Genomic DNA, 23,274 nt, shown 5'->3' with positions numbered 1-23,274 from the left:
AAAAAAATATATATATATATATATATATATATATATATATATATTATTGATTTTTTTACAGAAAGGAAGGGAGAGAGATAGAGAGTTAGAAACATCGATGAGAGACATCAATCAGCTGCCTCCTGCACACCCCCTACCGAGGATGTGCCCACAACCAAGGTACATGCCCTTGACCGGAATCGAACCTGGGACCTTTCAGTCCGCAGGCCGACGCTCTATCCACTGAGCCAAACCAGTTTTGGCTCTTGCCAATTTTTATACTATACATTCAGTTACTCCAATATGGTGCTTTTCTCAGAGCCTAGACGTAATTTCCTACTAAGCCATCACCTTTTAATTCATTTCACTCTCCCTCCTGTGTCATGCTTAGCCCTCTAAAGAAACTGTCCTAACCTTTCTCAGGAAGTAAGGAATGTGGAGACTCTTGAGCTGAGAAATAAGTAGGAAAGTGAAATGTTGGGGTGAAAGGGTGGAGTAGAGGCAGGGAATGTGAGTGCATTAAATACATAGACAGGATTTTGGAAATTTATATTCATTCGTTCTGACTCATTTTGGACATAAAAATAAAGTGTCCCAATCTCACACTCACTTTTTTCTCTTTAAGTGTCAACAAAAGCTCAGGCAAAAGGCGAGAGATGCAGCATCCAGAGGTAAAGTACCAGTCTTTTTTCTGACTCCCCTTTCCTGTGGATGAGGTTTCCATGGGTTTTGTCCCTCTTTGATCTCTGGTGCTTGGGACAGGTTCTCTAAACACTGTGGAGAGTGGGAGCTGGTGAGTGGGAGCCATATGTTTGATGGATTGAATATGGGACTCTGCAATAGTCCAATATTCCTAAATCAAGGAATTGCTCCAATTCCACAAGTTGACACATTCTCCTACCTGTCATTTACTAATTTTATGACCCTGTGTGAGTCACTTCATTTTTCAGTCCTTGGTTCATTAAATGCCCATTTGAAGATTTTGCTTCGCTCACAGTGTGGCCCTGACCATCTAAATGAGATTAGGTCCTGGACAACTCATTGTAACTGGCTAAGTTTTATACAGACATGCCTTAGAGCATTGGCTGTTGGGACTCCAATCTTCAGATTCCGATAGTATGCCCTCAATCCGCTCCTTCCATGTAACACTGTCGCCTGGATTTTCAGCGAGGAGACATTTATGGAAAGAAACGGAGGCGCCGTGGGAGCTGCTTTCTGTCATGAAAAGGTGATTGTTTGCTCTTTGTAGTCTTCCAACGCCAGCCTGGACTGCTCGGCCTGGGACAGGGGTGAGGGCTGACGACTGGGAGGGAGTCCGACACCGCGGAGGCTGGAGCACTGGTTGAGAGGGTTGCCAGGGCAAAGGGGGCTCAGACATCTCAGGAGGGAGGAGTCCCAGTTCTGCTCTGGGCTAAGCTCACAGTGCTCCTGGAATCCAAAATTTGACTAGTGTTTAATTCACAAAAGATCCTAAAGGGATTGATATTCAGCCAAAAGACCAGTTATCCAGCTAAGAGAATGGATAAATAAGCATACATAAGTCATCACTGTCACATTCCTCTTACAGCTCCACCCTTTCAAGGGCAGAACCCTACACCTTGCTGACATTACCTCCTCTGGTTGTGTCTTCAGGAAGCCCAGTTCCCGAGACAGCCCCCAGGCAGGAGTTTGTCATCTCATCCTCTTCTTAAGATCTCTAGCCTGTTAACCGAGTGGGACGTATAAATACGTCAAATGTAAACAATATCGGGTACGGGTAGGATATATGAATACATCCTTGAAATATATTGGGCTGGATGTATATTTCCGAACAACAAAGGTATTAGTCATCCATACATGTCTGGACATGTGCCCCCACCCGCGGGGCACAACAACGTGGGGAGAGGGAGGACCTGTGGAGGATGAAAAGAAGGGACAGGGGCACGGAGAAATGGAGGCAAGACAAAGTTCTGATCAAGCCTCAAACTTTATTTTTGGAATGGCAGTATATATACAGCAGGAACAAAGGGGGGCAGGGTTGCCTACGCAGTGGGGTCTTTGACACTGTATAATTGGTTTAGGCACTGAGTGACAAGGTGGTAAGGTATCTGGCAACACAGGATTGGCTAACTGCCAGGGCAGCGTAACATTCCAAGGTGTAACATTCCAAGGCCTGGGCTAGCTATGGGGGAGGATCAGGAAGGGGACTTTGCAGAGATCCTCCGGGGCAAGATGTGCTAAGCGGCAGGTTAATCTTTAGCTTCCGGCCAAACCTGCAGGGCACCGCATAACTTCTGCTAGAAGGAACTTAATTCTAAGACAGAGTTGTATTTTCTTAAGACAGAGTTGCTTGTCTCAACTCTGATGGCTCCCAACAGACATGAAATTAAGACACGGAGGGAATCAGTATAATTTTCCTAGTGAGAGTGGTGGACGTGTTCAACAAGAATTGTTTTGGAGTTAACACATGGCTTACTGAATAAAGAGTATAGGATTTACTTAGATAATTTCTATACGTCAATTCATTTGGCTGAACTCTTGTGTCAAAACAATACAGACATTGTTGGGACAATGAGGATAAACAGAGTTGGAATCCCCAGTGAAATAAAAACAAAAAAATTACAGAAAAATGAACATATAGTAAGATTCAAAGACAAACTTATGGTTTTAAAATGGAAGGATAAAAAAGACGTATTGATGCTCAGTTCTATTCATAATGACGAAAAGACAATGATTGAAAAGAGAGGAAGAAGGCAAGAAAAACCGAATGTTGTCCTGGATTATAACAAGAATATGGGCGGCATAGATTTGGGAGATGGAGTTATGGTGGCCTACACAGCTGCCCGTAATAGGGTAAAAAAATTTTATGATTAATTGATATGTGCTCCTTCAATGCATATATATATACAAAAAAGATGAAGGTCATTTGGATCGATTATACTTTTTGATAGCGTGTGTAGAGAAATTGGTAGATAACAACATAGTGAAAACCCACCCAAGACATCAACAAGCAGCTCTACATCTAAACCATCACGCTTAGTTGAAAGGCATTTTCCAGAACAAATGAAAAGCGATATAGGAAAAACTAAATCCAGGAAATGCCGAGTTTGCTACAAAAAAGGTGTTAGGAAAGAATCTACTTACTGGTGTCTGGATTGTAAGGTAGCACTATGTATCAACAATTGTTTTAAAATATATAACCCTGAAGTTGAGTTTTGAATTTTTACATCTATATTTTAATTTTTTAAACTCAATATTTCTATTTTATTTGTATGCTTTTGTTTATTGTTCTGTAATTATTAACTTTTTTATATTTTTTATTGTGTATTGAAATAAAAAATATATTTTTTGTAATCTTTATAATTGTAAAATTTATAATTTTTTTAAATTCGATGTTTTCATTTTTTTTGTTGGTATTCTTTTTTATTTGTTTGTAATTTTGTATTTTCCTTTCTGCTTTATATATAAGTAAATGAAAAAAATATATATTTCATAGTCTTTTCATTTATTTTAAGTATAAATAAAAAAATAATAATATGAAATTACATTCTCCTGGCATGACGTACTGACACGTCCTAGTGAAAGAGTACACGCCCGTTATATGTTGCATAATTAAAAAGGGAATTCCCCGGTTAACAGGCTAGAGAAAGGGATGGACTCCCAAGAGCTGTTGTGTACACATCACAGTCCCCTGAAAGCAGAATTTCCATGGGACCTCATTTTCCACAGCTTGGAAATACTAAGTACCAGCCTGTGTCTTTCTTAGCCACAAATGAGACTGAGTCCAGGTTCCACCTGGTGATGGCCCTGGTGATGCCCCATCAGCTAACCATTGGCTCCCCCATCCTTTGTTCCCATCTCTGGTTCAGCTTCTCAGCCCAGGTCAACAAAGAACTCCCCCACCTCTCAGTCACTCATGGCTCTGTGCTCTCATGGATTGTCTGCAACCTTGCCCAACTGAGCCCCAGACCCTCAGCCCAGCACACAATAACTTGCCAAGTGGCAATTTCCTAGGAAGAGAAGTAGAGGACTAAGTCCTAGGTGGGTAGGACCCAGGCCTTACAGGAAGGTCAGGGCCAATAGGCCACAACTTCCAGAGAAGAAGCTGTCACTCCATCAATAACAGTTGCCGTGTTTCCTTTTTCAGCCAGGGCTGGCTTCCTCAGGAGGGAAGTGTGCGGAGGCTCCTGTGTGCAGATACCTACTGCCCTGTCTGCAATGCCACGGCTCTGGAGATCCAGCAGTTACTGGTGGGTGAGAACACCCCGATCTCTGCAACTTCACCAGGACCATCAGAGGGCTCTCCTTGCCTAAAGATTTTGCCCAAGTCCAATGTGCCTTTTGAGCAGAGTCTGGAGCATCATTCCACAAATACTCAAAAGCCCGAGCTTTCATCTGCAACCCAAACAGTGCCACAATTAACAGCTAAGAAATCCTTATCCCAGTCATTTACCTGGTCAGCTGGCCAATCAGCCGATCCAGTGAGTACGCAAGATTACTTGGCTAAAAATGTCCATCTAGGACAGAGAATTCAATGTCAAGATAGGCCCAGGGGGCATGAGACTGAAGGGCCTAGGATTCTAGTGAACCAGCAGAAGGTGACACCACACAATCGCAACTTTGCGTATGGGAACCAAGGTCAGCCACCTTTGCATTCCCAGGTCCCTATGCTGACCATGAACCAAGAAATCACTACCCTGACACATCCTATGGCCTTGCCTGTGGTCACTGTCCTCCCTTCCTACCTGCCATTCTCCAGTCCCGAAGTCCTGAGGCTCCTTGAGGTGCATGTAAAAAAATGGATGCATTTCCAGAGGTGGGGGCTGCCCAGACGGGTAGAGGAGTCCCTGAGGCAGCGTATGCCAAACCTGCCTTTGCTTTACCAACCTCTAAACAGCCAGCCAGTTTCTTTCATCCAAAATGAATTCTCTGTAGAGACTTTTGTGCCCATTTCTTACCAGACCTGGGGTCCATGTATGGCTGGCCAGTCTACTCAGGCATTCTGGGTTTCTGAATGGTCCAGGATAAACCCAATACAAATACACCACTACCAGCAAAACCCAAACCACAGGGCCCTAGCCTTGCCCTTACCAATATTTAAAGACTCAAGCGGCCTCTACCCACTTCCTGGGCAACAGGCTAATGACTCAGTGAGCCACTCACAGCAGAAATACATCCAGCTATTCTGCGGCTTACCTTCTCTGCACAGCGAGTCTCTGGCTGACACCTCCTTGGGCTCTCAAGATGACTCCGCACATGGGAGCGTGTCCAAGCTCTCTGTGGAGGATCCTTTACTCTTCAAGGAGCCCTCCTTCCTCCCTCTGCTGCCTAAAACTCCACCTCACTCAGCCCCACCCTCTTCCCCAAGATCCCCAAATTGGGTCATGCCATCTGGCCTTCAACAAGCTCAGATCCATGTCCCATTTCTGACTCTGGCTGAGTGTGAAGCCTTAGAGTGTCACCTGCTGCAGAGGCAGCTCCAGCGTCAGGGGGGTCTGCCAGCTGTTCTCCAGCCAGCTCAGCACACCCAGAACCCCGTGCACTATAAGCCTTGTGGCAGAGCCCAGTCTCCTCGGACTATGAAAACTTCCTGGCCGGGAAAGCCCACTTCTGTCCTCACAAGGGAGCTGTCCTGGTCAGAGCATGCCCGGAGGCTGCTGGACTTCCACCTCCAGAGGCAGCTGATTCACCATCGCTGGGGCCTGCCCCCGATGATCCAGCAGTCCTTCCAGTTGCTCCTGGCCCTCGCTCACCAGCAGACTCCATCCTGGAGCAGCACAGCCCTAGCCAAGGGGAGTGTTTCCCAACATTCAGCCCTAGAGGCTCCTGGCGCTGATGACCCTTTCTCGCCCTCTAAGGACTCAGTGTCAGTCCTCATGCCACACTTATTTGACGAGGTCAAGGCAATACTGCAGAGCCACATCAACTCCAAAAGTGGGCAGATCCATGAGGGCAAGGTCCCTGCTCACGTGTATAGGTCTGGTGAGGGCCTAATTCCTGGGGGCATCCCAGAAAGCAAGCTCCCAGAACTACAGGCAGCAACCCACCCTGACCTACAACAGAAAGCTAGGCTCTGGATGCTAACAGGCCTTGATCAGCAGCAACAGATCTCCCCAGATGCAGTCACTGAGCCTCGTAAGCTACCTCAAGCCCTGTCCAAGGAAGTCCTTGAGAAACTGGAGATGATTTTCAGGCACAAGTATCTGGCCTTCTTGTCAGGGCTGAATCCTCTTTATTTCGTGCCTCCCTCCAAGGCCACGGCTCCAGCAATCACTACTCATGCTGCTGGCACAGAGGCTGTCAAACCCTTAACAGAACCTCTGACTCAGAAGATCTCACTTGAAGAGCCGTGCCTAAGTCGTGAACCATCTTTTCAAGGTACCAATGAGACTTGTGCAGAAAATGCAGGTGATTTTCAGTCTGAAAAGCAAGTGGAAGGAATGATTGAGATGAAGCCTCTAGAGAGGCAGACAGAGTCTGCTAGGCTCTGCCTACTCAAGAAGCACATCTTGGCCAAACTAAATTTCCACCTGAGAAGGAAGATTTTAGAGATACAATGGGGAATTCCCACAAAGGCAAGGGAGTCCAGGGAGCAAACTTTACAAATCCCAGAGAACACATCCACCCGGGAGTTTCTTAGGAGTCTAAACAACCAAGGAAAAACATACCTCCAGGAGCTGCCCATCTCACCAGACATTCCCTGTGCCCCACATGCAAAGCGGCTCTACCTTAAGGGACAGTTGTCCACTGAGTTAAAGGCAGTGCAGCAGGACCAGAAGCAACCTAGTTCCAGAGCAGCACTGCATGGATCTGCCCATGGGCCCTCCTGCAGAGACATGACACAGGGCCCAGTGCTTGGTGTGCAGCTGGAGGCCAGTGTGGACCAGCCCGGCCTGGAGGAGTCCCAGATCCCTGAGTCCCAAAGCCCTGGCAAGAGCAAGTCCTCAGCCCCAGTCCCCATGCTGAATGAAAAGCAAGAAAACCCAAGGAAACCCAAATCACCAGGAAAACGTGGAGGAGGAGATGCATGGTTTGTGCTCTCCTCTATAAGAAAAAAAGGCTGCCCTGCTGGAGCCCAGCAGTCAAAAGGGATGCTTCTGAACAGGATATCCCAAAGACCTTGGCTACAGAGACATGGCTTTCACCTTGGTGCTCTCTGTCAGCACAGTTCCCAGCATCGCCCTCAGCTTAAGCCCCCAGACCTCCTTCCAGGAGTCCCTGGTAGGAAGGAATCTAAGAAGGATGACCTGCAAGACAGTCGAACCAGGCTCAATGTCAGCCTCCAGGGAGCGAGGATTCCTAAGAATGCCCAGCCTGCTGGGCCCCAGGCATCACAGGGCCAGCCTGTCCTGCCCCGACTCGTTCAGCCTAAGTCATTCCAGGGCCAAACTTTGCAAGGTCAGGTATTGCAGGGGCCGGTGATGCCAGCCCATCCTGGCAAGAGGCCCAGCTCTCCAGAATCAAAATTGAGATATAAGGTGAAATCCTTTCTGCAGTATATAAACCTCAAGGCAAAAGGCAAAGAGCACAAGGAATCCATGTTTGTGGCAGCTGTGCAAGTGGCCACCTCCAGCAAAGAACATGGAGCAAAGAGGCTGGCTCCAGCCAAAAGTCCCGTGGAGCAAACTAAGACAAAGATGCAGATAAGAAGGGACCCCAAAGCCCAATCTCCCCTGACTGAGAAGCAGGTGGGCCTGGCCTCCTTGGCAGGCTCCCATTCCCCACACAGTAAGCTCCTCTGCTCCAGCTCCCATCAACTCCCGTCTGCCTCAGGCTTAGGCCACCCCCTTCATTATCCTCAGCACTGTCCTCAAGTGGCTTGTGCCACCCAGCCTGGATCCCACCCCAATTCTCAACTCTCTCCCCAGAGGGAAATGTTGGCCTGCCCAAGGAAGATCCAACACAATCAAAGGACTCTGTAGGCTCCTCCAGGTCTGCATCCCTTGAAGGGATAGCTATTGTCTTTGTCATTAATATGTAAATGGGGCACCACACCACCCAAAATACAGTCTATATCTTTAAGCACAAAGAGCTGTCTGTCTGCTCATTCCCTCCACTGTTGTTTGTTAAGGGAAGGCATGAGTGAGGTTAAAATGCTCTTCCTATTTAGGGAAGAAGCTTTTTTAATTTTAAAAAAATTATTTATTGTTGAAAGTATTACATATGTTTCATTTTTTAGCCATTGACCTTTCTCAGCCCTCTCCCAAACCCCAGCACTGACTCTTATTGTCTGTGTCCATTGGTTGTGTTTATATCATGCATACACATTCTTTAGTTGACCTCTTAAATTCTAGCATGGCTTCCCATGTTTTCCTTGGACCCAGAGGAGCAATGTGGACATGAGGCTAGTACTGAAAAGAAGGAGTGGCGAGGAATCCCACAGGCAAAACTCATTGATGACTGCTATATATGGCCATATCTGGAGAGCAGCTTTGTAGGGAAGCGTTAGGGTGATCCAACCTTGAGGAGGTGCTTTGTGTTTATCAAAAGTGTTATGCCCAGATTTTGTGATCCCCAAGGACCACCAGGGAGCTGAGTCTGATGCAATAGCAGAAAGCCTGTTCCATGCTACCATGGGCTCTGTCCCACTTACACCAACATCGACGTGGCGGAAGAGAGCGAGCTTCAACAGATCAAGGGGTTTTATAGGGGTGGTGATGTCACTGCTTTGGCTGGCCCTGATTGGCTGGGTGAGGGCTAGGGTCTAGTTACCAGGAGTTCCGCCCTGCCCTCTCATTCTGCCTGAGGAGTTAGCCCTGCCCTGCCCTTTCAAAAGCACATAGCTAATGTGTGGAATGACCAAAGCAAACGTTAGAATCTCCCCCTCTCTGCTCCCTCTTGGTTATTGGTTAGATCTTTCTGGAGAACTCATCTGGGAGGCTGCTGTAGCTCTCTTGCCTATATCCCACCTCCACTGCCTGCCATCTGCATGGAGTGAGTCTTGCAATGAAGATCACAGTAAGATATGGAGAGAGATTTGTTTCCCATCCCCAAGGGCAGGTAGGAGGAAGGCAGGGAGGGGAGCATATAGACAAACAGAGGTCTGAGTATTTGGGACAGAAACTGACATGTTCTGACCAGGCTGTGTAAGGGGACAAAACCAATTTGATTTGTACTCACAAGAACCTAGACCCAGGAAGTCAATGAAAGGTCCATGTGCTTTGGGTGGGGGCCAGGAAGGGGGTTGGTGGGTGGGAGGTGAACAACCCTGAGATTAGGTCTTCTGTCCATGATGTGATGAAGAGCACTAAGATGAACTTTGTTATGAAAAAACAATGCAAATTAGTTAAAAATCTGGACATTCATCCTTTACGTATAAATCCATGTTTTTGCTCACCCCAAACATGAAGTTAGTCAATGGGTTCTAATCTTGATATATCTCAATCCTGCTCCTTTTCTCTATTTTTTACTACTTCAGCTTGTGTTCTGATTCTCATTTGTTCTTACCTGAATAATTACAATAGTGTGTCATATACCCAGGTCTTAGGATGATGGCTGGCACATAGTAACACCTTAATAGTACTTGGATCAAAAGCCTGGGCTGGGGAGGCAGACAAATCATTACGTTAGTGTGATAAAAACTGTGAAATGGGGGATCTTGACATAGGAGAAAATACCCTGCTGGTAAAAACCCCAAAAGAATCACAATAAAATTGGCCTTGATAAGCATTTTATGTTTAACAATTAAAATATGCAAGTACTTAATATATACAAGGTACTATATATAGCAAACACAACAATGGACGTAAGGACACATATGTAAAAAAATAATTTAAAAAACCCCACAATGGACATGACACAGGAGCTCATGATCTCATGAGTGTCACATGTCCAAATTGTCTAATCAACATATATTATTGGATATCTAATATTAATCTCAAAATTAAAAATTGAGCTACTGATTCCCCACCTACCACTATCGCCTAATCACACATGAAAAACTTGCTCCAATTACAGCATTCACCATATCAGTAAATGGCAACTCCATCTATCCATTTCTTTAGGACAAAATATTGACGTGATCCTTGACATTTTTTCCTAACAGTCTACATTCAACCCATCAGTAAATCTAGCTGTCTCTACCTTCTATATGAATTCATAACATGATCACTTCTCACTCCCTCTGTTGCTATGAGTACAGCAGTAGCATAACTGATCTCTTAGCTTTTTCCTGAGACCATACTTTTAATAGTCTAGACTAGGGGTGTCGAACTCAATCAGAGAAAGGGCCAAAATCTAAAATCCAGCCTAAATCGCGGGCCGAATGGTTTACTGAACAGTCATAAACTGTCATTGTGATGGAAACGCAGCGGAGTGCAGTGATGACAGCACGGTGCGGGCCACATTGCAAGGCCTGGCGGGACGGATTTGGCCCACGGGCCTTGTGTTTGACACATGTGGTCTAGACCAACATAGAAGACCGATGATATTCAGGAAAGGTTCTGGCTATAGATTATTGCTTGAAATACAGGTGATTGGTAGGTAGATATATGATAGATAGCTAAATAGATGTAAAAACCATGGGACTGGATAAGATGACAAGGGAATGAGTATAAATGAAGCAGTGACTAAAGACCAGGCTTCAGGACACTCCAACATTAAGAAATGGAGGGGGGCCCCTAATTGGTTTGGCTCAGTGGATACAGCATCCGACTGTGGACTCAAGGGTCCCAAGTTCAATTCCAGTCAAGGGCATGTACCTTGGTTGCAGGTACATCCCCAGTAGGGAGTCTGCAGGAGGCAGCTGATCGGTGTCTCTCTCTCATCGATGTTTCTCTCAATCCCTCTCCCTTCCTCTCTGTAAAAAATCAATAAAATATATTTAAAAAAATGGAGGGAGAAACAGAAAAAATAAGCAGAAAGTGAGTAGTAGTAGCCACCTAGGTGGGAGCTAAACTAGGAGAGTGTGGTATAATGGAAGCTGAGAGGAAAGCAAGGAGAAAGTGAGCAATTGCATGAAAAGTTTCCCATGTGTCAAGTGAGATGAGGACTTGGAGTTGAGTATTAGATTTAACAACATAGAGATCATTCATGACTTTGAGAAGAATAGACTCAGGTGAATGATGGAGGGAAAGGCGTGACTGGAGTAGATGGAGGGGCAGTACAGAGTGTGAAGCAGGTGTTCTTAGAAGTCTTAGAAGACTAAGCAGCAGGAGAGATTGCAGAGAAGTTCCAGTTGCATGGAGCCCAGAGATACAGAAAGAGGGCAGGTGTGCCACCCTGGAGTTCAACAAGGGACAATGGGTAGCACAATGTGTTCGCTGCTAGAAGGATACAGAAAAGCCAGGATGGGAAGAAGCATGAATGTGTTCTTCCTCTGGATGGTGATGCTGTGCCTAAGGGATCAAGGTCTCGCCCCTAATATGGCCTCCAGGATGAGGAGGCACAAGATCCAGGCCTGCTGAGCCAACACCCTCCAGATGTTTTCCTAAAGCATTCCCAGAGATCATCAGGGGTCTCGTGACAGGCACATCCTCCCTGCCTGGTGGGAATTGAGCAGACAGCTGCAGAGCAAGGCAGATCACAACAGAATGAAGGCAATGTCCAGAAAGGTCACAGCAACCTCGGGTGGGAAGACGAGGTTAATGTGCATGCGTTCTAGTTTACAGGAATTAGGCCCTTCCCATGATCTCCCATAGGATTCTACCTGTCCCAGAGCATCCTGAATTCATAGTGCTGACCAAAGTCCAGTAACAAGGTTTGGTTTCTCAGCAAAGCCAAGAGCTGAGAAAAGATAGGGTCAGAGCCTATGACTTCATTCAGGATGTTGATGAGCGATAAGGCCTTGCTCTTCCCATCCCATAACCATGGCATAAGCACTAGGCTCAAGAGGGAGAACATTAGAATTAAAAGCCTCGAGAAGAACACAAATTCAAGAATTTACAACTGTAGATTCTATAGTAGGTGAAAGAAATGTATCGATGCTTGTTTACAAACACTGGAGCTCACCTCTGCGCCTCTGAGGTATGGATCATCATGCCACGGTGAGCGGCTCTGGCCTTCTGAAGCCCTTCCTGTGCTCTCTGCAGAGGACACCACAACATTCTAGGGAGGGAAGCTCAGGCCACTGACCACCTTCCATGGAGGACAGTGGCTTCTCCACTAAATCACTTCGTCTGTTAAACACCGGGTCCTGGAGCATAGGGACCACGTCTGCTCCATTTCTGTACCTGCACACTGCAGCCCACACAGCAAGGACAACAAGCACAGGATGAGCTCAGGCATAAACCCCAGGGAGACACTGCTTCCTGCTACAGGGGAGAGGAGACAGGCTCTCTGCTCTTTCCCAACCACCCAAAGCCCAGCGTTCCACCTGGGCTCAGGGGCCCATGGCATAGGCCAGGGCTGCCAGGGAGTTAAGGACAAGCATGGTTCCTGTGTTCACTGCAGGGAGAGAAAAGAAGGGAGGACAGTGTTGAGTTGAGGTGGGGATGTGAGGAATGAGCCCACTGCAGGCATGTAAGGTGCTGGGAACAGAGAGCGCCAGAGCCCTAACAGGTCTGGCTGGGCTTGTGGAGGACTGTCCATTCTCATCTCCAGAGACACGGAGGCCAGGACCCCAAATACTTGGTCTGGATAAGAGCAGGAGGGGAAAAATAGGGGCCTGGGAAGGGGCCAGATCTCAGTTTCCAGAAGGAGGGCTGGGTATTGCCAATTGGCGCCCTTTCTAGCCTTCCCCTCTCCTGCACTGTAATTTCTCCGTGTTCATGGCCAAACAAGAAGCATACTGGGGCTTTCCACTGACAAGGACAAGCCTGCAGTAGGGGCAGTAGGGGCAAGGCCCTGGGGCAGGCAGGCAGGCCCATGGGAATCCAGATGGCAGTGGGAAGGAAAGGGAAGCCATTGCTGTGTGAATAGTGCTAGCAGCTGGCGTGCATCAGGGGAGAGGGCCAGGATAGAGTGAGAGACCAGGCAGAATCGCACACACGGCCAGAGACACATGGACACCATGCATACAGATACAAAAACAGAACAATTGCCGAAACCAGTTTGGCTCAGTGGATAGAGCGTTGGCCTGAAGACTGAAAGGTCCCAGGTTCGATTCCAGTCAAGGGCATGTACCTTGGTTGTGGGCACATCCCATTAGGGGGTGTGCCGGAGGCAGCTGATTGATGTTTCTCTCTCATCAATATTTCTAACTCTCTATTCCTCTGTCTTCCTCTCTGTAAAAAAATCAATAAAATATATTAAAAAACAAAAACAGACAATGTCACATAGAAATTAGTTCAGAGTTACAAGAGACATGTCCAGGAAACACAGCTACCCAGACTGGGAACAACCTGAGTTTGTTACGATCACACAGGCACAGGCACAGGCACAGGGACAGTCACATGTGCAGACACAAAGACAGCCTTGCACACATGCACACAGACACACCCATCTTGAAGACCCACAGACACAAATGCAGGGTAAATCCACCCCTCAAAGCTGCTCTCCTCCAAAAAACCTCCTCCCCATCTCACACAGGGACTGCTTGTCTTTCCTCTAAAGGCTGCTTTGATATTTCTGCCCCTTCGCTTGTGCTTGAACAAGGATCGTCTCACATCCCAACAACTTGGCCGTCTGCTTTCAAAGAACTGTCCAGATCAGCAGCCCCATCCATCCATCCATCCATCCATCCATCCCCACCAGTGTCCCCAGTTTACTGCAGAGTCCGGACCCCCCAGCCTCTCTGACACAGCTGACACGGACTCAAAGGAAAGAGTGAACCAGACAGACACAGCCTGTCAAGGTAATGCTGGTGGGTGTTACCCCAGTCACCTCTACCTGGCCCTCTGCTTTCCACCTCCAACTGCAACCACTGCATCAGTGCTAGTCCAGCAGAGCCCTAACCCAGGTTGCTACCCATTGAGTAAAATCAGCACTAGGCACACAAATATCACACACTCGGGAAGGTTGGGGGTCATTTGTGCTCCAGGAACTCAGAGGCTCCTTCAGTAACAGCTGCACAGTCATCAGGGCAGTGTGTCCCTGGAGGGCTCTGAGCTCCTCTGAGAGCCCAGGAGCACCAAGGCACCCAGGCCTCTGACCTGTGTTATTGCGCCCACAGTAGCCCAGAGCACCCAAGCTCTCTTCTGGGACTAGCCCAGCCTCTGAGCTGAAATTCCTGCCATACCCCTCCCAGCTCCTGCCTGTCTAGCTGGGAGCATCTGTTGCCTTGAAGCCCCCAGCAGGCTCGAGCAAATGTGCATGGGGCCTGGGGCCAGAGGGATGTGACCACTTCTCAGTGTGGGGCTTTCCAGACTCTTGCAGCACCACACCTAGACCGCTCTGCCAGAGACTGGCCCATGGACCTGTCTTTTTTAAAAAAAGTTTTTTTAAAAAAATATTTTATTGAGCCGAGACCGGTTTGGCTCAATGGATAGAGCGTCGGCTTGGGGACTGAAGGGTCCCGGGTTCGATTCCGGTCAAGGGCATGTACCTTGGTTGCGGGCACCTCCCCAGTGGGGGGTATGCAAGAGGCAGCTGATCGATGACTCTCTCTCATCGATGTTTCTAACTCTCTATCTCTCTCCCTTCCTCTCTGTAAAAAATCAATAAAAATATATTTAAAAAAATATATATATATATATATATATTTTTTTTTATATATATTTTATTGATTTTGTACAGAGAGGAAGGGAGAGAGATAGAGAGTTAGAAACATCGATGAGAGAGAGTCATCGATCAGCTGCCTCTTGCACACCCCCTACTGGGGATATACCCGCAACCAAGGTACATGCCCTTGACCGGAATCGAACCCGGGACCTTTCAGTCTCCAAGCCGACGCTCTATCCATTGAGCCAAACCGGTTTCGGCATAAAAATATATATATTTTATTGATTTTTTACAGAGAGAAAGGGAGAAGGATAGAGAGCCAGAAACATCGATGATGAGAGAAACATTAACCAGCTGCCTCTTGCACATCTCTCACTGGGGATGTGCCCGCAACCAATGTACATGCCCTTGACCAGAATCAAACCTAGGATCTTTCAGTCTGCAGGTCGACGCTCTATCCACTGAGCCAAACCAATTTTGGCTTTAAAAAAAAAATTTAATAAATCTTTATTGTTCAGATGATCACAATTGTTCCTCTTTCCCACCCCCCCATAACTCCCCTCCATCCGCTTCCCATCCTACCCTCTGACCTTAACCCCCACACACACACACTGTCCTCATCCATAGGTGTTCGATTTTTGTCGAGTCTCTTCCCGCACCCCCCATAGTCCTTCCCCCCAACCCCGAGAACTGTCAGTCTGGAGTTCAGTGCAGTCGGGAGCTTTTGTCTCCCTCCCACTTAAGAGGGAATTGAGCAGACAGCCTCAGAGCAAGCAGATTATGCACTCAGTTGCCAGTCCTCTTCATGCATGTCTCAGTACCTCTGCCTCCTGCAGCTCCTCTGAGTCTCAGGGTGATTTTCTCTTTCCTTCTAGTTGTAGAATTTCCACTCAGCCAGCCTTCCTGTGGTTCTGGATGATGTCTGTTTTATCTTTTAGCTGTAGTTTTGAAATTGTTGTGCGAGGTATCAGTTTAGCTGTTTACCTATGCTGTCATCTTGGTTCCGCCAACCCCCAGGGACCTGTCTTAAAGAGGTAGTGGGCCTTGTGACACTGTGGGCAAATAGGGGTGAATTAGCACACCTCCACTCCTCACATTCAGGCTCCCCATCTGCTAAAAATGCAGTGGAATTATTTACAAGGGCAAGTGGAAGCTGTTCCACAGACTGAGCTAGGGGAGGAAAAGGGATCCAGGGAACTCCTCTCCCTCGGTTGGTTCTATAAAGATGCAGAGCTGCGGAGAAGCTGCAGCCGCCTAATGGGCTGGAACCACCTCATCCAGCGTGTTAAATGTAAATTACCCTTACGTGCTTTCAATTGATATGGCAGTGGCAGATATTTGTAAAAGACCAAAAAATGTAGAACATGGAAGTAATGAAGCAAAAGAAACTTCTGAAAAAAATGAAACGGGAAAGCAACCCAAGCCACTGGGTTTCACAGGTAGAAAAAGGAGCTCCAGGTTTTCCTGACAGACTGCTCTTATCTGCACGGCCCCAGCAGTGTGTGCATGCTATGGTACTGTGTAACGAAGGCCTCAGTGGTTTAAAACAGCTCCCAATTCATTATCTCAGTCTCAGCGGATCAGGAGTCTAGCTTAGGCCTCTGCTTATGGTCTCACACGCTGTAATCAAGATACTTGGGTGAAGGTATGGCTTGGTGAGCTCTTGAGAGAGCCCAAGTCGTGTGCGACAGTCTCTGGGGTGGCCGAGGTGCAGAGAAATGCTGCCCTGGAGGTCCTGGGGCCTGTGGGTGGGGGAGGGGGAGGGAGGTACACACGGCTGACTTCGTCTTTACCTCTGCAGGTGAGTTCACAACCAACACACCCTATCACCAGGTGGAGAGTCTGAATGTGGGGAGAGAAGGTGTGCTAATTCACCTCTACTCGCCCACAGTGTCACAAGGTCCACTGCCTCTTTAAGACAGGTCTGTGGGCGGAGAGGTCTAGGTGTGGTGCTGCAAGAGTCTGGAAAGCCCCACACTGAGAAGTGGTCACATCCCTCTGGCCCCAGGCCCCATGCACATTTGCTCGAGCCTGCTGGGGGCTTCAGGGCAACAGATGCTCCCAGCTTGACAGGCAGGAGCTGGGAGGGTTATGGCAGGAATTTCAGCTCAGAGGCTGGGCTAGTCCCGGAACAGAGCTTGGGTGCTCTGGGCTACTGTGGGCGCAATAACACAGGTCAGAGGCCTGGGTGCCTTGGTGCTCCTGGGCTCTCAGAGGAGCTCAGAGCCCTCCAGGGACACGCTGCCCTGGTGACTGTGCAGCTGTTACTGAAGGAGCCTCTGAGTTCCTGGAGCACAAATGACCCCCAACCTTCCCGAGTGTGTGATATTTGTGTGCCTAGCGCTGATTTTACTCAATGGGTAGCAACCTGGGTTAGGGCTCTGCTGGACTAGCACTGATGCAGTGGTTGCAGTTGGAGGTGGAAAGCAGAGGGCCAGGTAGAGGTGACTGGGGTAACACCCACCAGCATTACCTTGACAGGCTGTGTCTGTCTGGTTCAATCTTTCCTTTGAGTCCGTGTCAGCTGTGTCAGAGAGGCTGGGGGGTCCAGACTCTACAGTAAACTGGGGACACTGGTGGGGATGGATGGATGGATGGATGGATGGATGGATGGATGGGGCTGCTGATCTGGACAGTTCTTTGAAAGCAGACGGTCAAGTTGTTGGGATGTGAGACGATCCTTGTTCAAGCACAAGCAATGGGGCAGAAATATCAAAGCAGCCTTTAAAGGAAAGACAAGCAGTCCTGGTGTGAGGTGGGGAGGAGGCTTTATGGTGGAGAGCAGCTTTGAGGGGTGGGTTTGCACTGCATTTGTGTCTGTAGGTCTTCAAGATAGGTGTGTCTGTGTGCATGTGTGCAAAGCTGTCTTTGTGTCTGCACGTGTGCCTGTGCCTGTGTGATCGTAACAAACTCAGGTTGTTCCCAGTCTGGTAGCTGTGTTTCCTGGACATGTCTCTTGTAACTCTGAACTAATTTCTATGTGACATTGTTCTGTTTTTGTTTGTTTTGTTTTTGAAATATATTTTATTGATTTTTTACAGAGAGGAAGAGTGAGGAATAGAGAGTTAGAAACATTAATGAGAGAGAAACATCGATCAGCTGCCTTCTGCACACCCCTAATGTGCCCTCAACCAAGGTACATGCCCTTGACTGGAATCGAACCTGGGACCTTTCAGTCCGCAGGCCGACACTCTACCCACTGAGCCAAACTGGTTTCGAAAATTGCTCTGTTTTGTATCGGTGTGGCCAGTGTCTGTGTCTGTGTGACTTCGGCCGTGTGTGAGATTCTGCCTGGCCTCTCACTGTACCCTGGCCCTCTCCCCTGATGCACGCCAGTTGCTAGCACTATTCACACAGCAATGGCTTCTCTTCCCTTTCCTTCCCGCTGCCATCTGGATTCCCATGGGCCTGCCCGCCTGCCCCAGGGTCTTGCCCCTACTGCCCCTACTGCAGGCTTGACCTTGTCAGTGATACACTGTGGAAAGCCCCAATATGCTTCTTGTTTGGCCATGAACCCAGAGGAATTACAGTGCAGGAGAGGGGAAGGCGGGAAAGGACGCCAATTGGCAATACCCAGCCCTCCTTCTGGAAACTGAGATCTGGCCCCTTCCCAGGCCCCTATTTTTCCCCTCCTGCTCTTATCCAGACCAAGTATTTGGGGTCCTGGCCTCCGTGTCTCTGGAGATGAGAATGGACAGTCCTCCACAAGCCCAGCCAGACCTGTTAGGGCTCTGGCGCTCTCTGTTCCCAGCACCTTACATGCCTGCAGTGGGCTCATTCCTCACATCCCCACCTCAACTCAACACTGTCCTCCCTTCTTTTCTCTCCCTGCAGTGAACACAGGAACCATGCTTGTCCTTAACTCCCTGGCAGCCCTGGCCTATGCCATGGGCCCCTTAGCCCAGGTGGAACGCTGGGCTTTGGGTGGTTGGGAAAGCACAGAGGGCCTGTCCCCTCTCCCCTATAGCAGGAAGCAGTGTCTCCCTGGGGTTTATGCCTGAGCTCATCCTGTGCTTGTTGTCCTCGCTGTGTGGGCTGCAGTGTGCAGGTACAGAAATGGAGCAGACGTGGTCCCTATGCTCCAGGACCCGGTGCTTAACAGATGAAGTGATTTAGTGGAGAAGCCACTGTCCTCCATGGAAGGTGGTCAGTGGCCTGAGCTTCCCTCCCTAGAATGTTGTGGTGTCCTCTGCAGAGAGCACAGGAAGGGCTTCAGAAGGCCAGAGCCGCTCACCGTGGCATGATGATCCATACCTCAGAGGCGCAGAGGTGAGCTCCAGTGTTTGTAAACAAGCATTGATACATTTCTAGCACCTACCACCAATTCTGCAGTAGTAGATTCTTGAGTTTTTGCCTTCCATCAGGTTTTTGTTCTTTTCTAAATTTCTCTCTCTTGAGCCTAGGGGGTGCTAGTGAATAGTGGTGGTGCTAAGGTTATGGGATGGGATGATCAAGGCTCTATCTCTCAAGACCCTATAGGAGTCATAGGTTCTGATCCTGTCTTTTCTCAGCTCTTGACTTTAATGAGAATTAAGAATCCTGAAGGTCTTGATTCTAGCTCATCTTTCTGCTCCTATCCCCTTGTTTCTGGATTTGACAGCATCACCAGCATTGGCATGTGGTAGGTAGGTTTCATGGGAAGGTTCTGCTCTACTCTAAAGCAGGATGTGTGCACATTAACCTCTGTCTCCCACCTGGTGCTGCTGTGACTTCTCTGGGTCATTCCCTTCATTCTGGGCCTCATGTCTCCTTGCTCTGTGGCACTCTGCCCAATTCCCACCAGGCAGGGAGGATGTGCCTGTCACAAGACCCCTGATGTTCTTTGGGGATGCTTTAGGAAAACACCTGAGGGTGTTGGCTCAGCAGGCCGGGGTCTTGTGCCTTCTTGTCCTGGAGGCCCATTAGGAAGGCGGCCCTATCCTTTAGGCACAGAATCGTCACTCAGAGGAGGAACACATTCGTGCTTTTCCCCCATACTGGCTTTTCTGCTTGTAAGTGCTGGGCCTTACGCAGAGGAAGGGAGTCCTGCCACCACCTTCTCTTCATTTGGTGGAATGTTGAGTCGTCCTAGGTTTCCTTAGGAATCAGTGAGGCAGGGGCATAGGAAGTCCCTGCCTCACTGGGACTGGAGGAAGCATAGGAAGTCCCCCCCAACACATCATAATGAAGTGATGGCACTTCCTATGCTTCCTCCAGTTCTTGGCTGCTCGGCAGTAGGTCAGAAGGTGGGGATGCAGAGGTGCCACCTTCTAGGAGATAAGAGATGTCCACATCAGAGGTCCATCCTATTTACTCAGGGCAGCCTCTTTGTCTTTCTGTTTTCTAGTTCTCTCCTCCCTACTCCCAGACCCCATGGCCCCTTGTTGAGCACTAGATGCCACACCTGCCCTCTTTCTGGGCTCCATGCATCCAGAACTTTTCTCCGGCTGCTTCCGTCTTCTAAGAGCACCTGCTTCACACACATGATCAGCAACTTCAACCATGGTATTTTAATTTTATTTTTAAATATATATTTTTTATTGATTTCAGAGAGGAAGGGAGAGGGAAGGGGAGAGAGAACATCAATGATGAGAGAGAATCATTGATCAGTTGCCTCCTGCACGCCCCACACTGGGGAATGAGGCAGCATCCCGGGCCTGTGCCCTGACCAAGAATCAAACCATGACCCCCTGGTTCACAGGTTGACACTTAACCACTGGACCACACCAGCCAGCCTTCAAACCATCTTTTTTATGCCCACCTGGACTCTCAGTTTGACACACACTACCTAAGCTTTGATAGTCGCAATGGTAACTTCCAGAATCCATCTTCACCTCTGGCTTTTGGGTTTTGTTCTTCCCTTCCTCCACCCACTGCCATGGCCCCTTCCAGCTCTTCTCTCACCCTTTTTGGTTTCTGTACAAACTCTCTTAGAAGTGAGAGAAACCTTTATTCTAAGCTAAAAAAAAAAAAAAAAAAGTCTTTCCTCATTTGTGCTACCTTCTTTCTACTTACAAGCAGCAAAGTGTCTGTGCTTTAGCCAAGGTCATCTCCTGGATTCCGGCCTTCACTCCTATCCCTTACCTTTACATCACATTGCTCTAGCAGTTCTTGCCTTGCTCTCCTGCATTATCATTTTATTCCTTCTGACTGCATCAGTTCGAGAAACATTCAGCATACTATGTCTCTCACCTTAAGAAACAAACAAACACAAAACCCTCTCTGGTTCACACTTCCTCCTACAGCTGTTTCCTCATTTTTCTGTTCCTCTGTGGAGCCAACCTCCTTGAAAGAATTGATTATACTTTCTTTTTTTTCCCCTTTTTTAAAAAAAAATATTTTATTGATTTTGTACAGAGAGGAAGGGAAAGAGATAGAGAGTTAGAAACATCGATGAGAGAGAGTCACCGATCAGCTGCCTCTTGCACACCCCCCACCGGTGATATGCCCGCAACCAAGGTACATGCCCTTGACCGGAATCGAACCCGGGACCTTTCAGTCCCCAAGCCGACGCTCTATCCATTGAGCCAAACCGGTTTCGGCTGATTATACTTTCTATCACCAATCATTCTCTTTTGAATTTACTCCAGTCACATCTTCACCTGACCTGAGCCAGTTCTTTTCAACGTTATGAATGATCTCCGTTTCTAAACCTAACCGTCAAATCTGAGTCCTCATCTCTTTTGGCCAATTCATAACTTTTTATGCATTCTCCTTGCAATACTTTCCTGTTTTGGCTTCCAGTATTATATATATTCTTCTAGTTTTTCTCCCTTCTTGGCTTCTCAGTCTCCTCTGCTTGCTTCCCTCTTCCCAATTTCTTAACATTTGGGATGTTTCAGAGCCCAGTCCTTAGATCTCTCCTTCTTTCACATTCATTCCCTCGCTGTTCTTATCTGGCCTCTTGGTTTTATATATATCAGTCAATCAATCAGTCAACCAACTAATCATCTAAAGTCTCAGGAAGAAGCAGGGAGATTAGTTATTGCAATAATTGCAGCAATAGAGGAAGTAAGAAGTGGTAATGTTCTGAATTCATTTTGAAGGTGAGATGAGAAGATTTTCTGATGAATTGGAGATGACTATTAAAAGAAAATACATTAAAGATGACGCCAATGTTTTTTGCCTTGACAACTGTCAAGAGACAGGTGCCATTAACAGATGTGTGAAATATTACAATTGGAGCAGGTTTGGTGTTCGTGATTGGGTGGAGGTGGGGAGGTATAGAGAATCAGTAGTTCACTTTTGAGATAAATATTGGACATCCAAGTGTACATGTTAATTAGATAATTTGGGCATGTGAGACTATCTACCCTATAAATAATTATCTCCATGGAAGCAAGACCTGTATTTTGGTGACTATTGTGTGTGGCATCATCCATGGCACATAGTAAGAACTTAAATATTTTAATTATTGAATACAAGATGTCTCTAAAGGTCATTTTTACTGTTACCTCATTATGTGACCCCTAGGGTTCTCTTCATCAGCTGAGTACTTCCTCCTGTGGCAGGACCCCACACACCATAGCACTCACACACATGGATGTAATAATTTATCTACCTCCTCAGTCCAGACTTTAGACTCTATTACTAAGAAGGTGTTACTATTGCTAATAAGGTGCCACCCTACCCTAAGCCCTGGGTATACAAGACACTAATAGTAATTACTCAGGAAAGAAAGGATAAAAAAAAACTGAACTATAAGTAGAGGCAGTAAAAACAGGAAAGGGGACAACTTAAGAGACACCAAAATTGGAAACCAGTGATTGATTTGATGTATGGGGGGGAAATGGATGTGTAGTGATACTATTCCCTGACATTGGAAAATAACGTGATGGGGTGGAAGGCATTTGGAAATTTTGAATTAATTTACATTGACTTAGGAACAAGATGGGCTCCTGCCCAGTTACTGACACTATAGTTGGGACTCAGAGGAAAGACTAGCATAAAGTGGCTTTGGGAATCACCAGTACATTAATAGTAATTGAAGTTTAGGGTATGGATGTCCAGTTATATCCCTCTTTCCAAGATGAAGAAAGTGGAGCAGCGTCCCAGGTGTAGGTGATGCAGAAATGAGACAGCAGTAGGGGGCCATAGACAAGCAGATTGAAGCTCAGTGATGTTAAATAACTTGTCAAATGTCAGAGTTAGGATTCTAACTTACAATTTTTTTCCACATTCCATCTTGTGATTTTGACCTTAAAATCTGCATCCTCTCCAAGGGTCACACATTTGGGCTGAAAATCATGAAAACACATGCTCGAGAATTTTGTAATGTTTTCCTGGTGGTGTAGTTTTGCTGCCCTTTGTTCATGTTTATCATCTGTCTCTGAAATCATTCTCCATCCACTTCAGCCAGAAGTTACCTTCTAAAGCTGACCCAAGTATTTTACTGAAACTTAAGCTTATATTGAGTAGAACAAGCACAACCTTGAGCTATGCTGTTCTGCCATAGCCTCCTTAAGGGTCCAGGGTCTCCGTATTCCTTCCAGGGAGACCAATACCTGCTCCATCCCAGTTAACTAGAGAAGGTAGGACAGGATCCACTTCGTCCACTTCACACCTCTTCAGGAGGTCAAGAGAACATGAGTATGATGGCCACTGTTAAGAGATCCATTCCACAGCGGTACTACAGAGGCTCTTGGTGGTGGTAGGTTACCTATTTGGTGATGGTTCTGGGGGTTAGAGATGAAAGTGTAGATAGCCGAAACCGGTTTGGCTCAGTGGATAGAGCATCGGCCTGTGGACTGAAGGGTCCCAGGTTTGATTCCGGGCAAGAGCATGTACCTTGGTTGCGGG

At 47.4% G+C, this 23,274-nt stretch overlaps 1 protein-coding gene across 2 annotated transcripts; it reads left to right on the top strand.

Moving 5' to 3' along the window:
• The first annotated feature begins 1,151 nt into the window (after positions 1-1,151).
• LOC118716375 (protein FAM205A) lies at positions 1,152-8,025 on the top strand. Of its 2 annotated transcripts, XM_045580037.1 has the most exons (3): positions 1,152-1,207; positions 4,106-7,668; positions 7,705-8,019. In XM_045580037.1, the coding sequence occupies exons 1-3, from the start codon at positions 1,200-1,202 to the stop codon at positions 7,878-7,880; spliced, it is 3,747 nt and encodes a 1,248-aa protein (XP_045435993.1). In that variant the 5' UTR covers positions 1,152-1,199; the 3' UTR covers positions 7,881-8,019. The 2 variants fall into 2 exon arrangements, with proteins under 2 accessions (XP_045435993.1, XP_045435992.1); XM_045580036.1 differs by having other exon boundaries at positions 4,106-8,025.
• The last annotated feature ends 15,249 nt before the right edge of the window (positions 8,026-23,274 follow it).

This window comes from Pipistrellus kuhlii, unplaced genomic scaffold, assembly GCF_014108245.1.
Source record: "Pipistrellus kuhlii isolate mPipKuh1 unplaced genomic scaffold, mPipKuh1.p scaffold_m20_p_12, whole genome shotgun sequence".
Taxonomy (NCBI): Eukaryota; Metazoa; Chordata; class Mammalia; order Chiroptera; family Vespertilionidae; genus Pipistrellus; species Pipistrellus kuhlii.
Note: the sequence above shows the minus strand (reverse complement) of the source record. Positions and strands in the feature narration are given on the sequence as shown.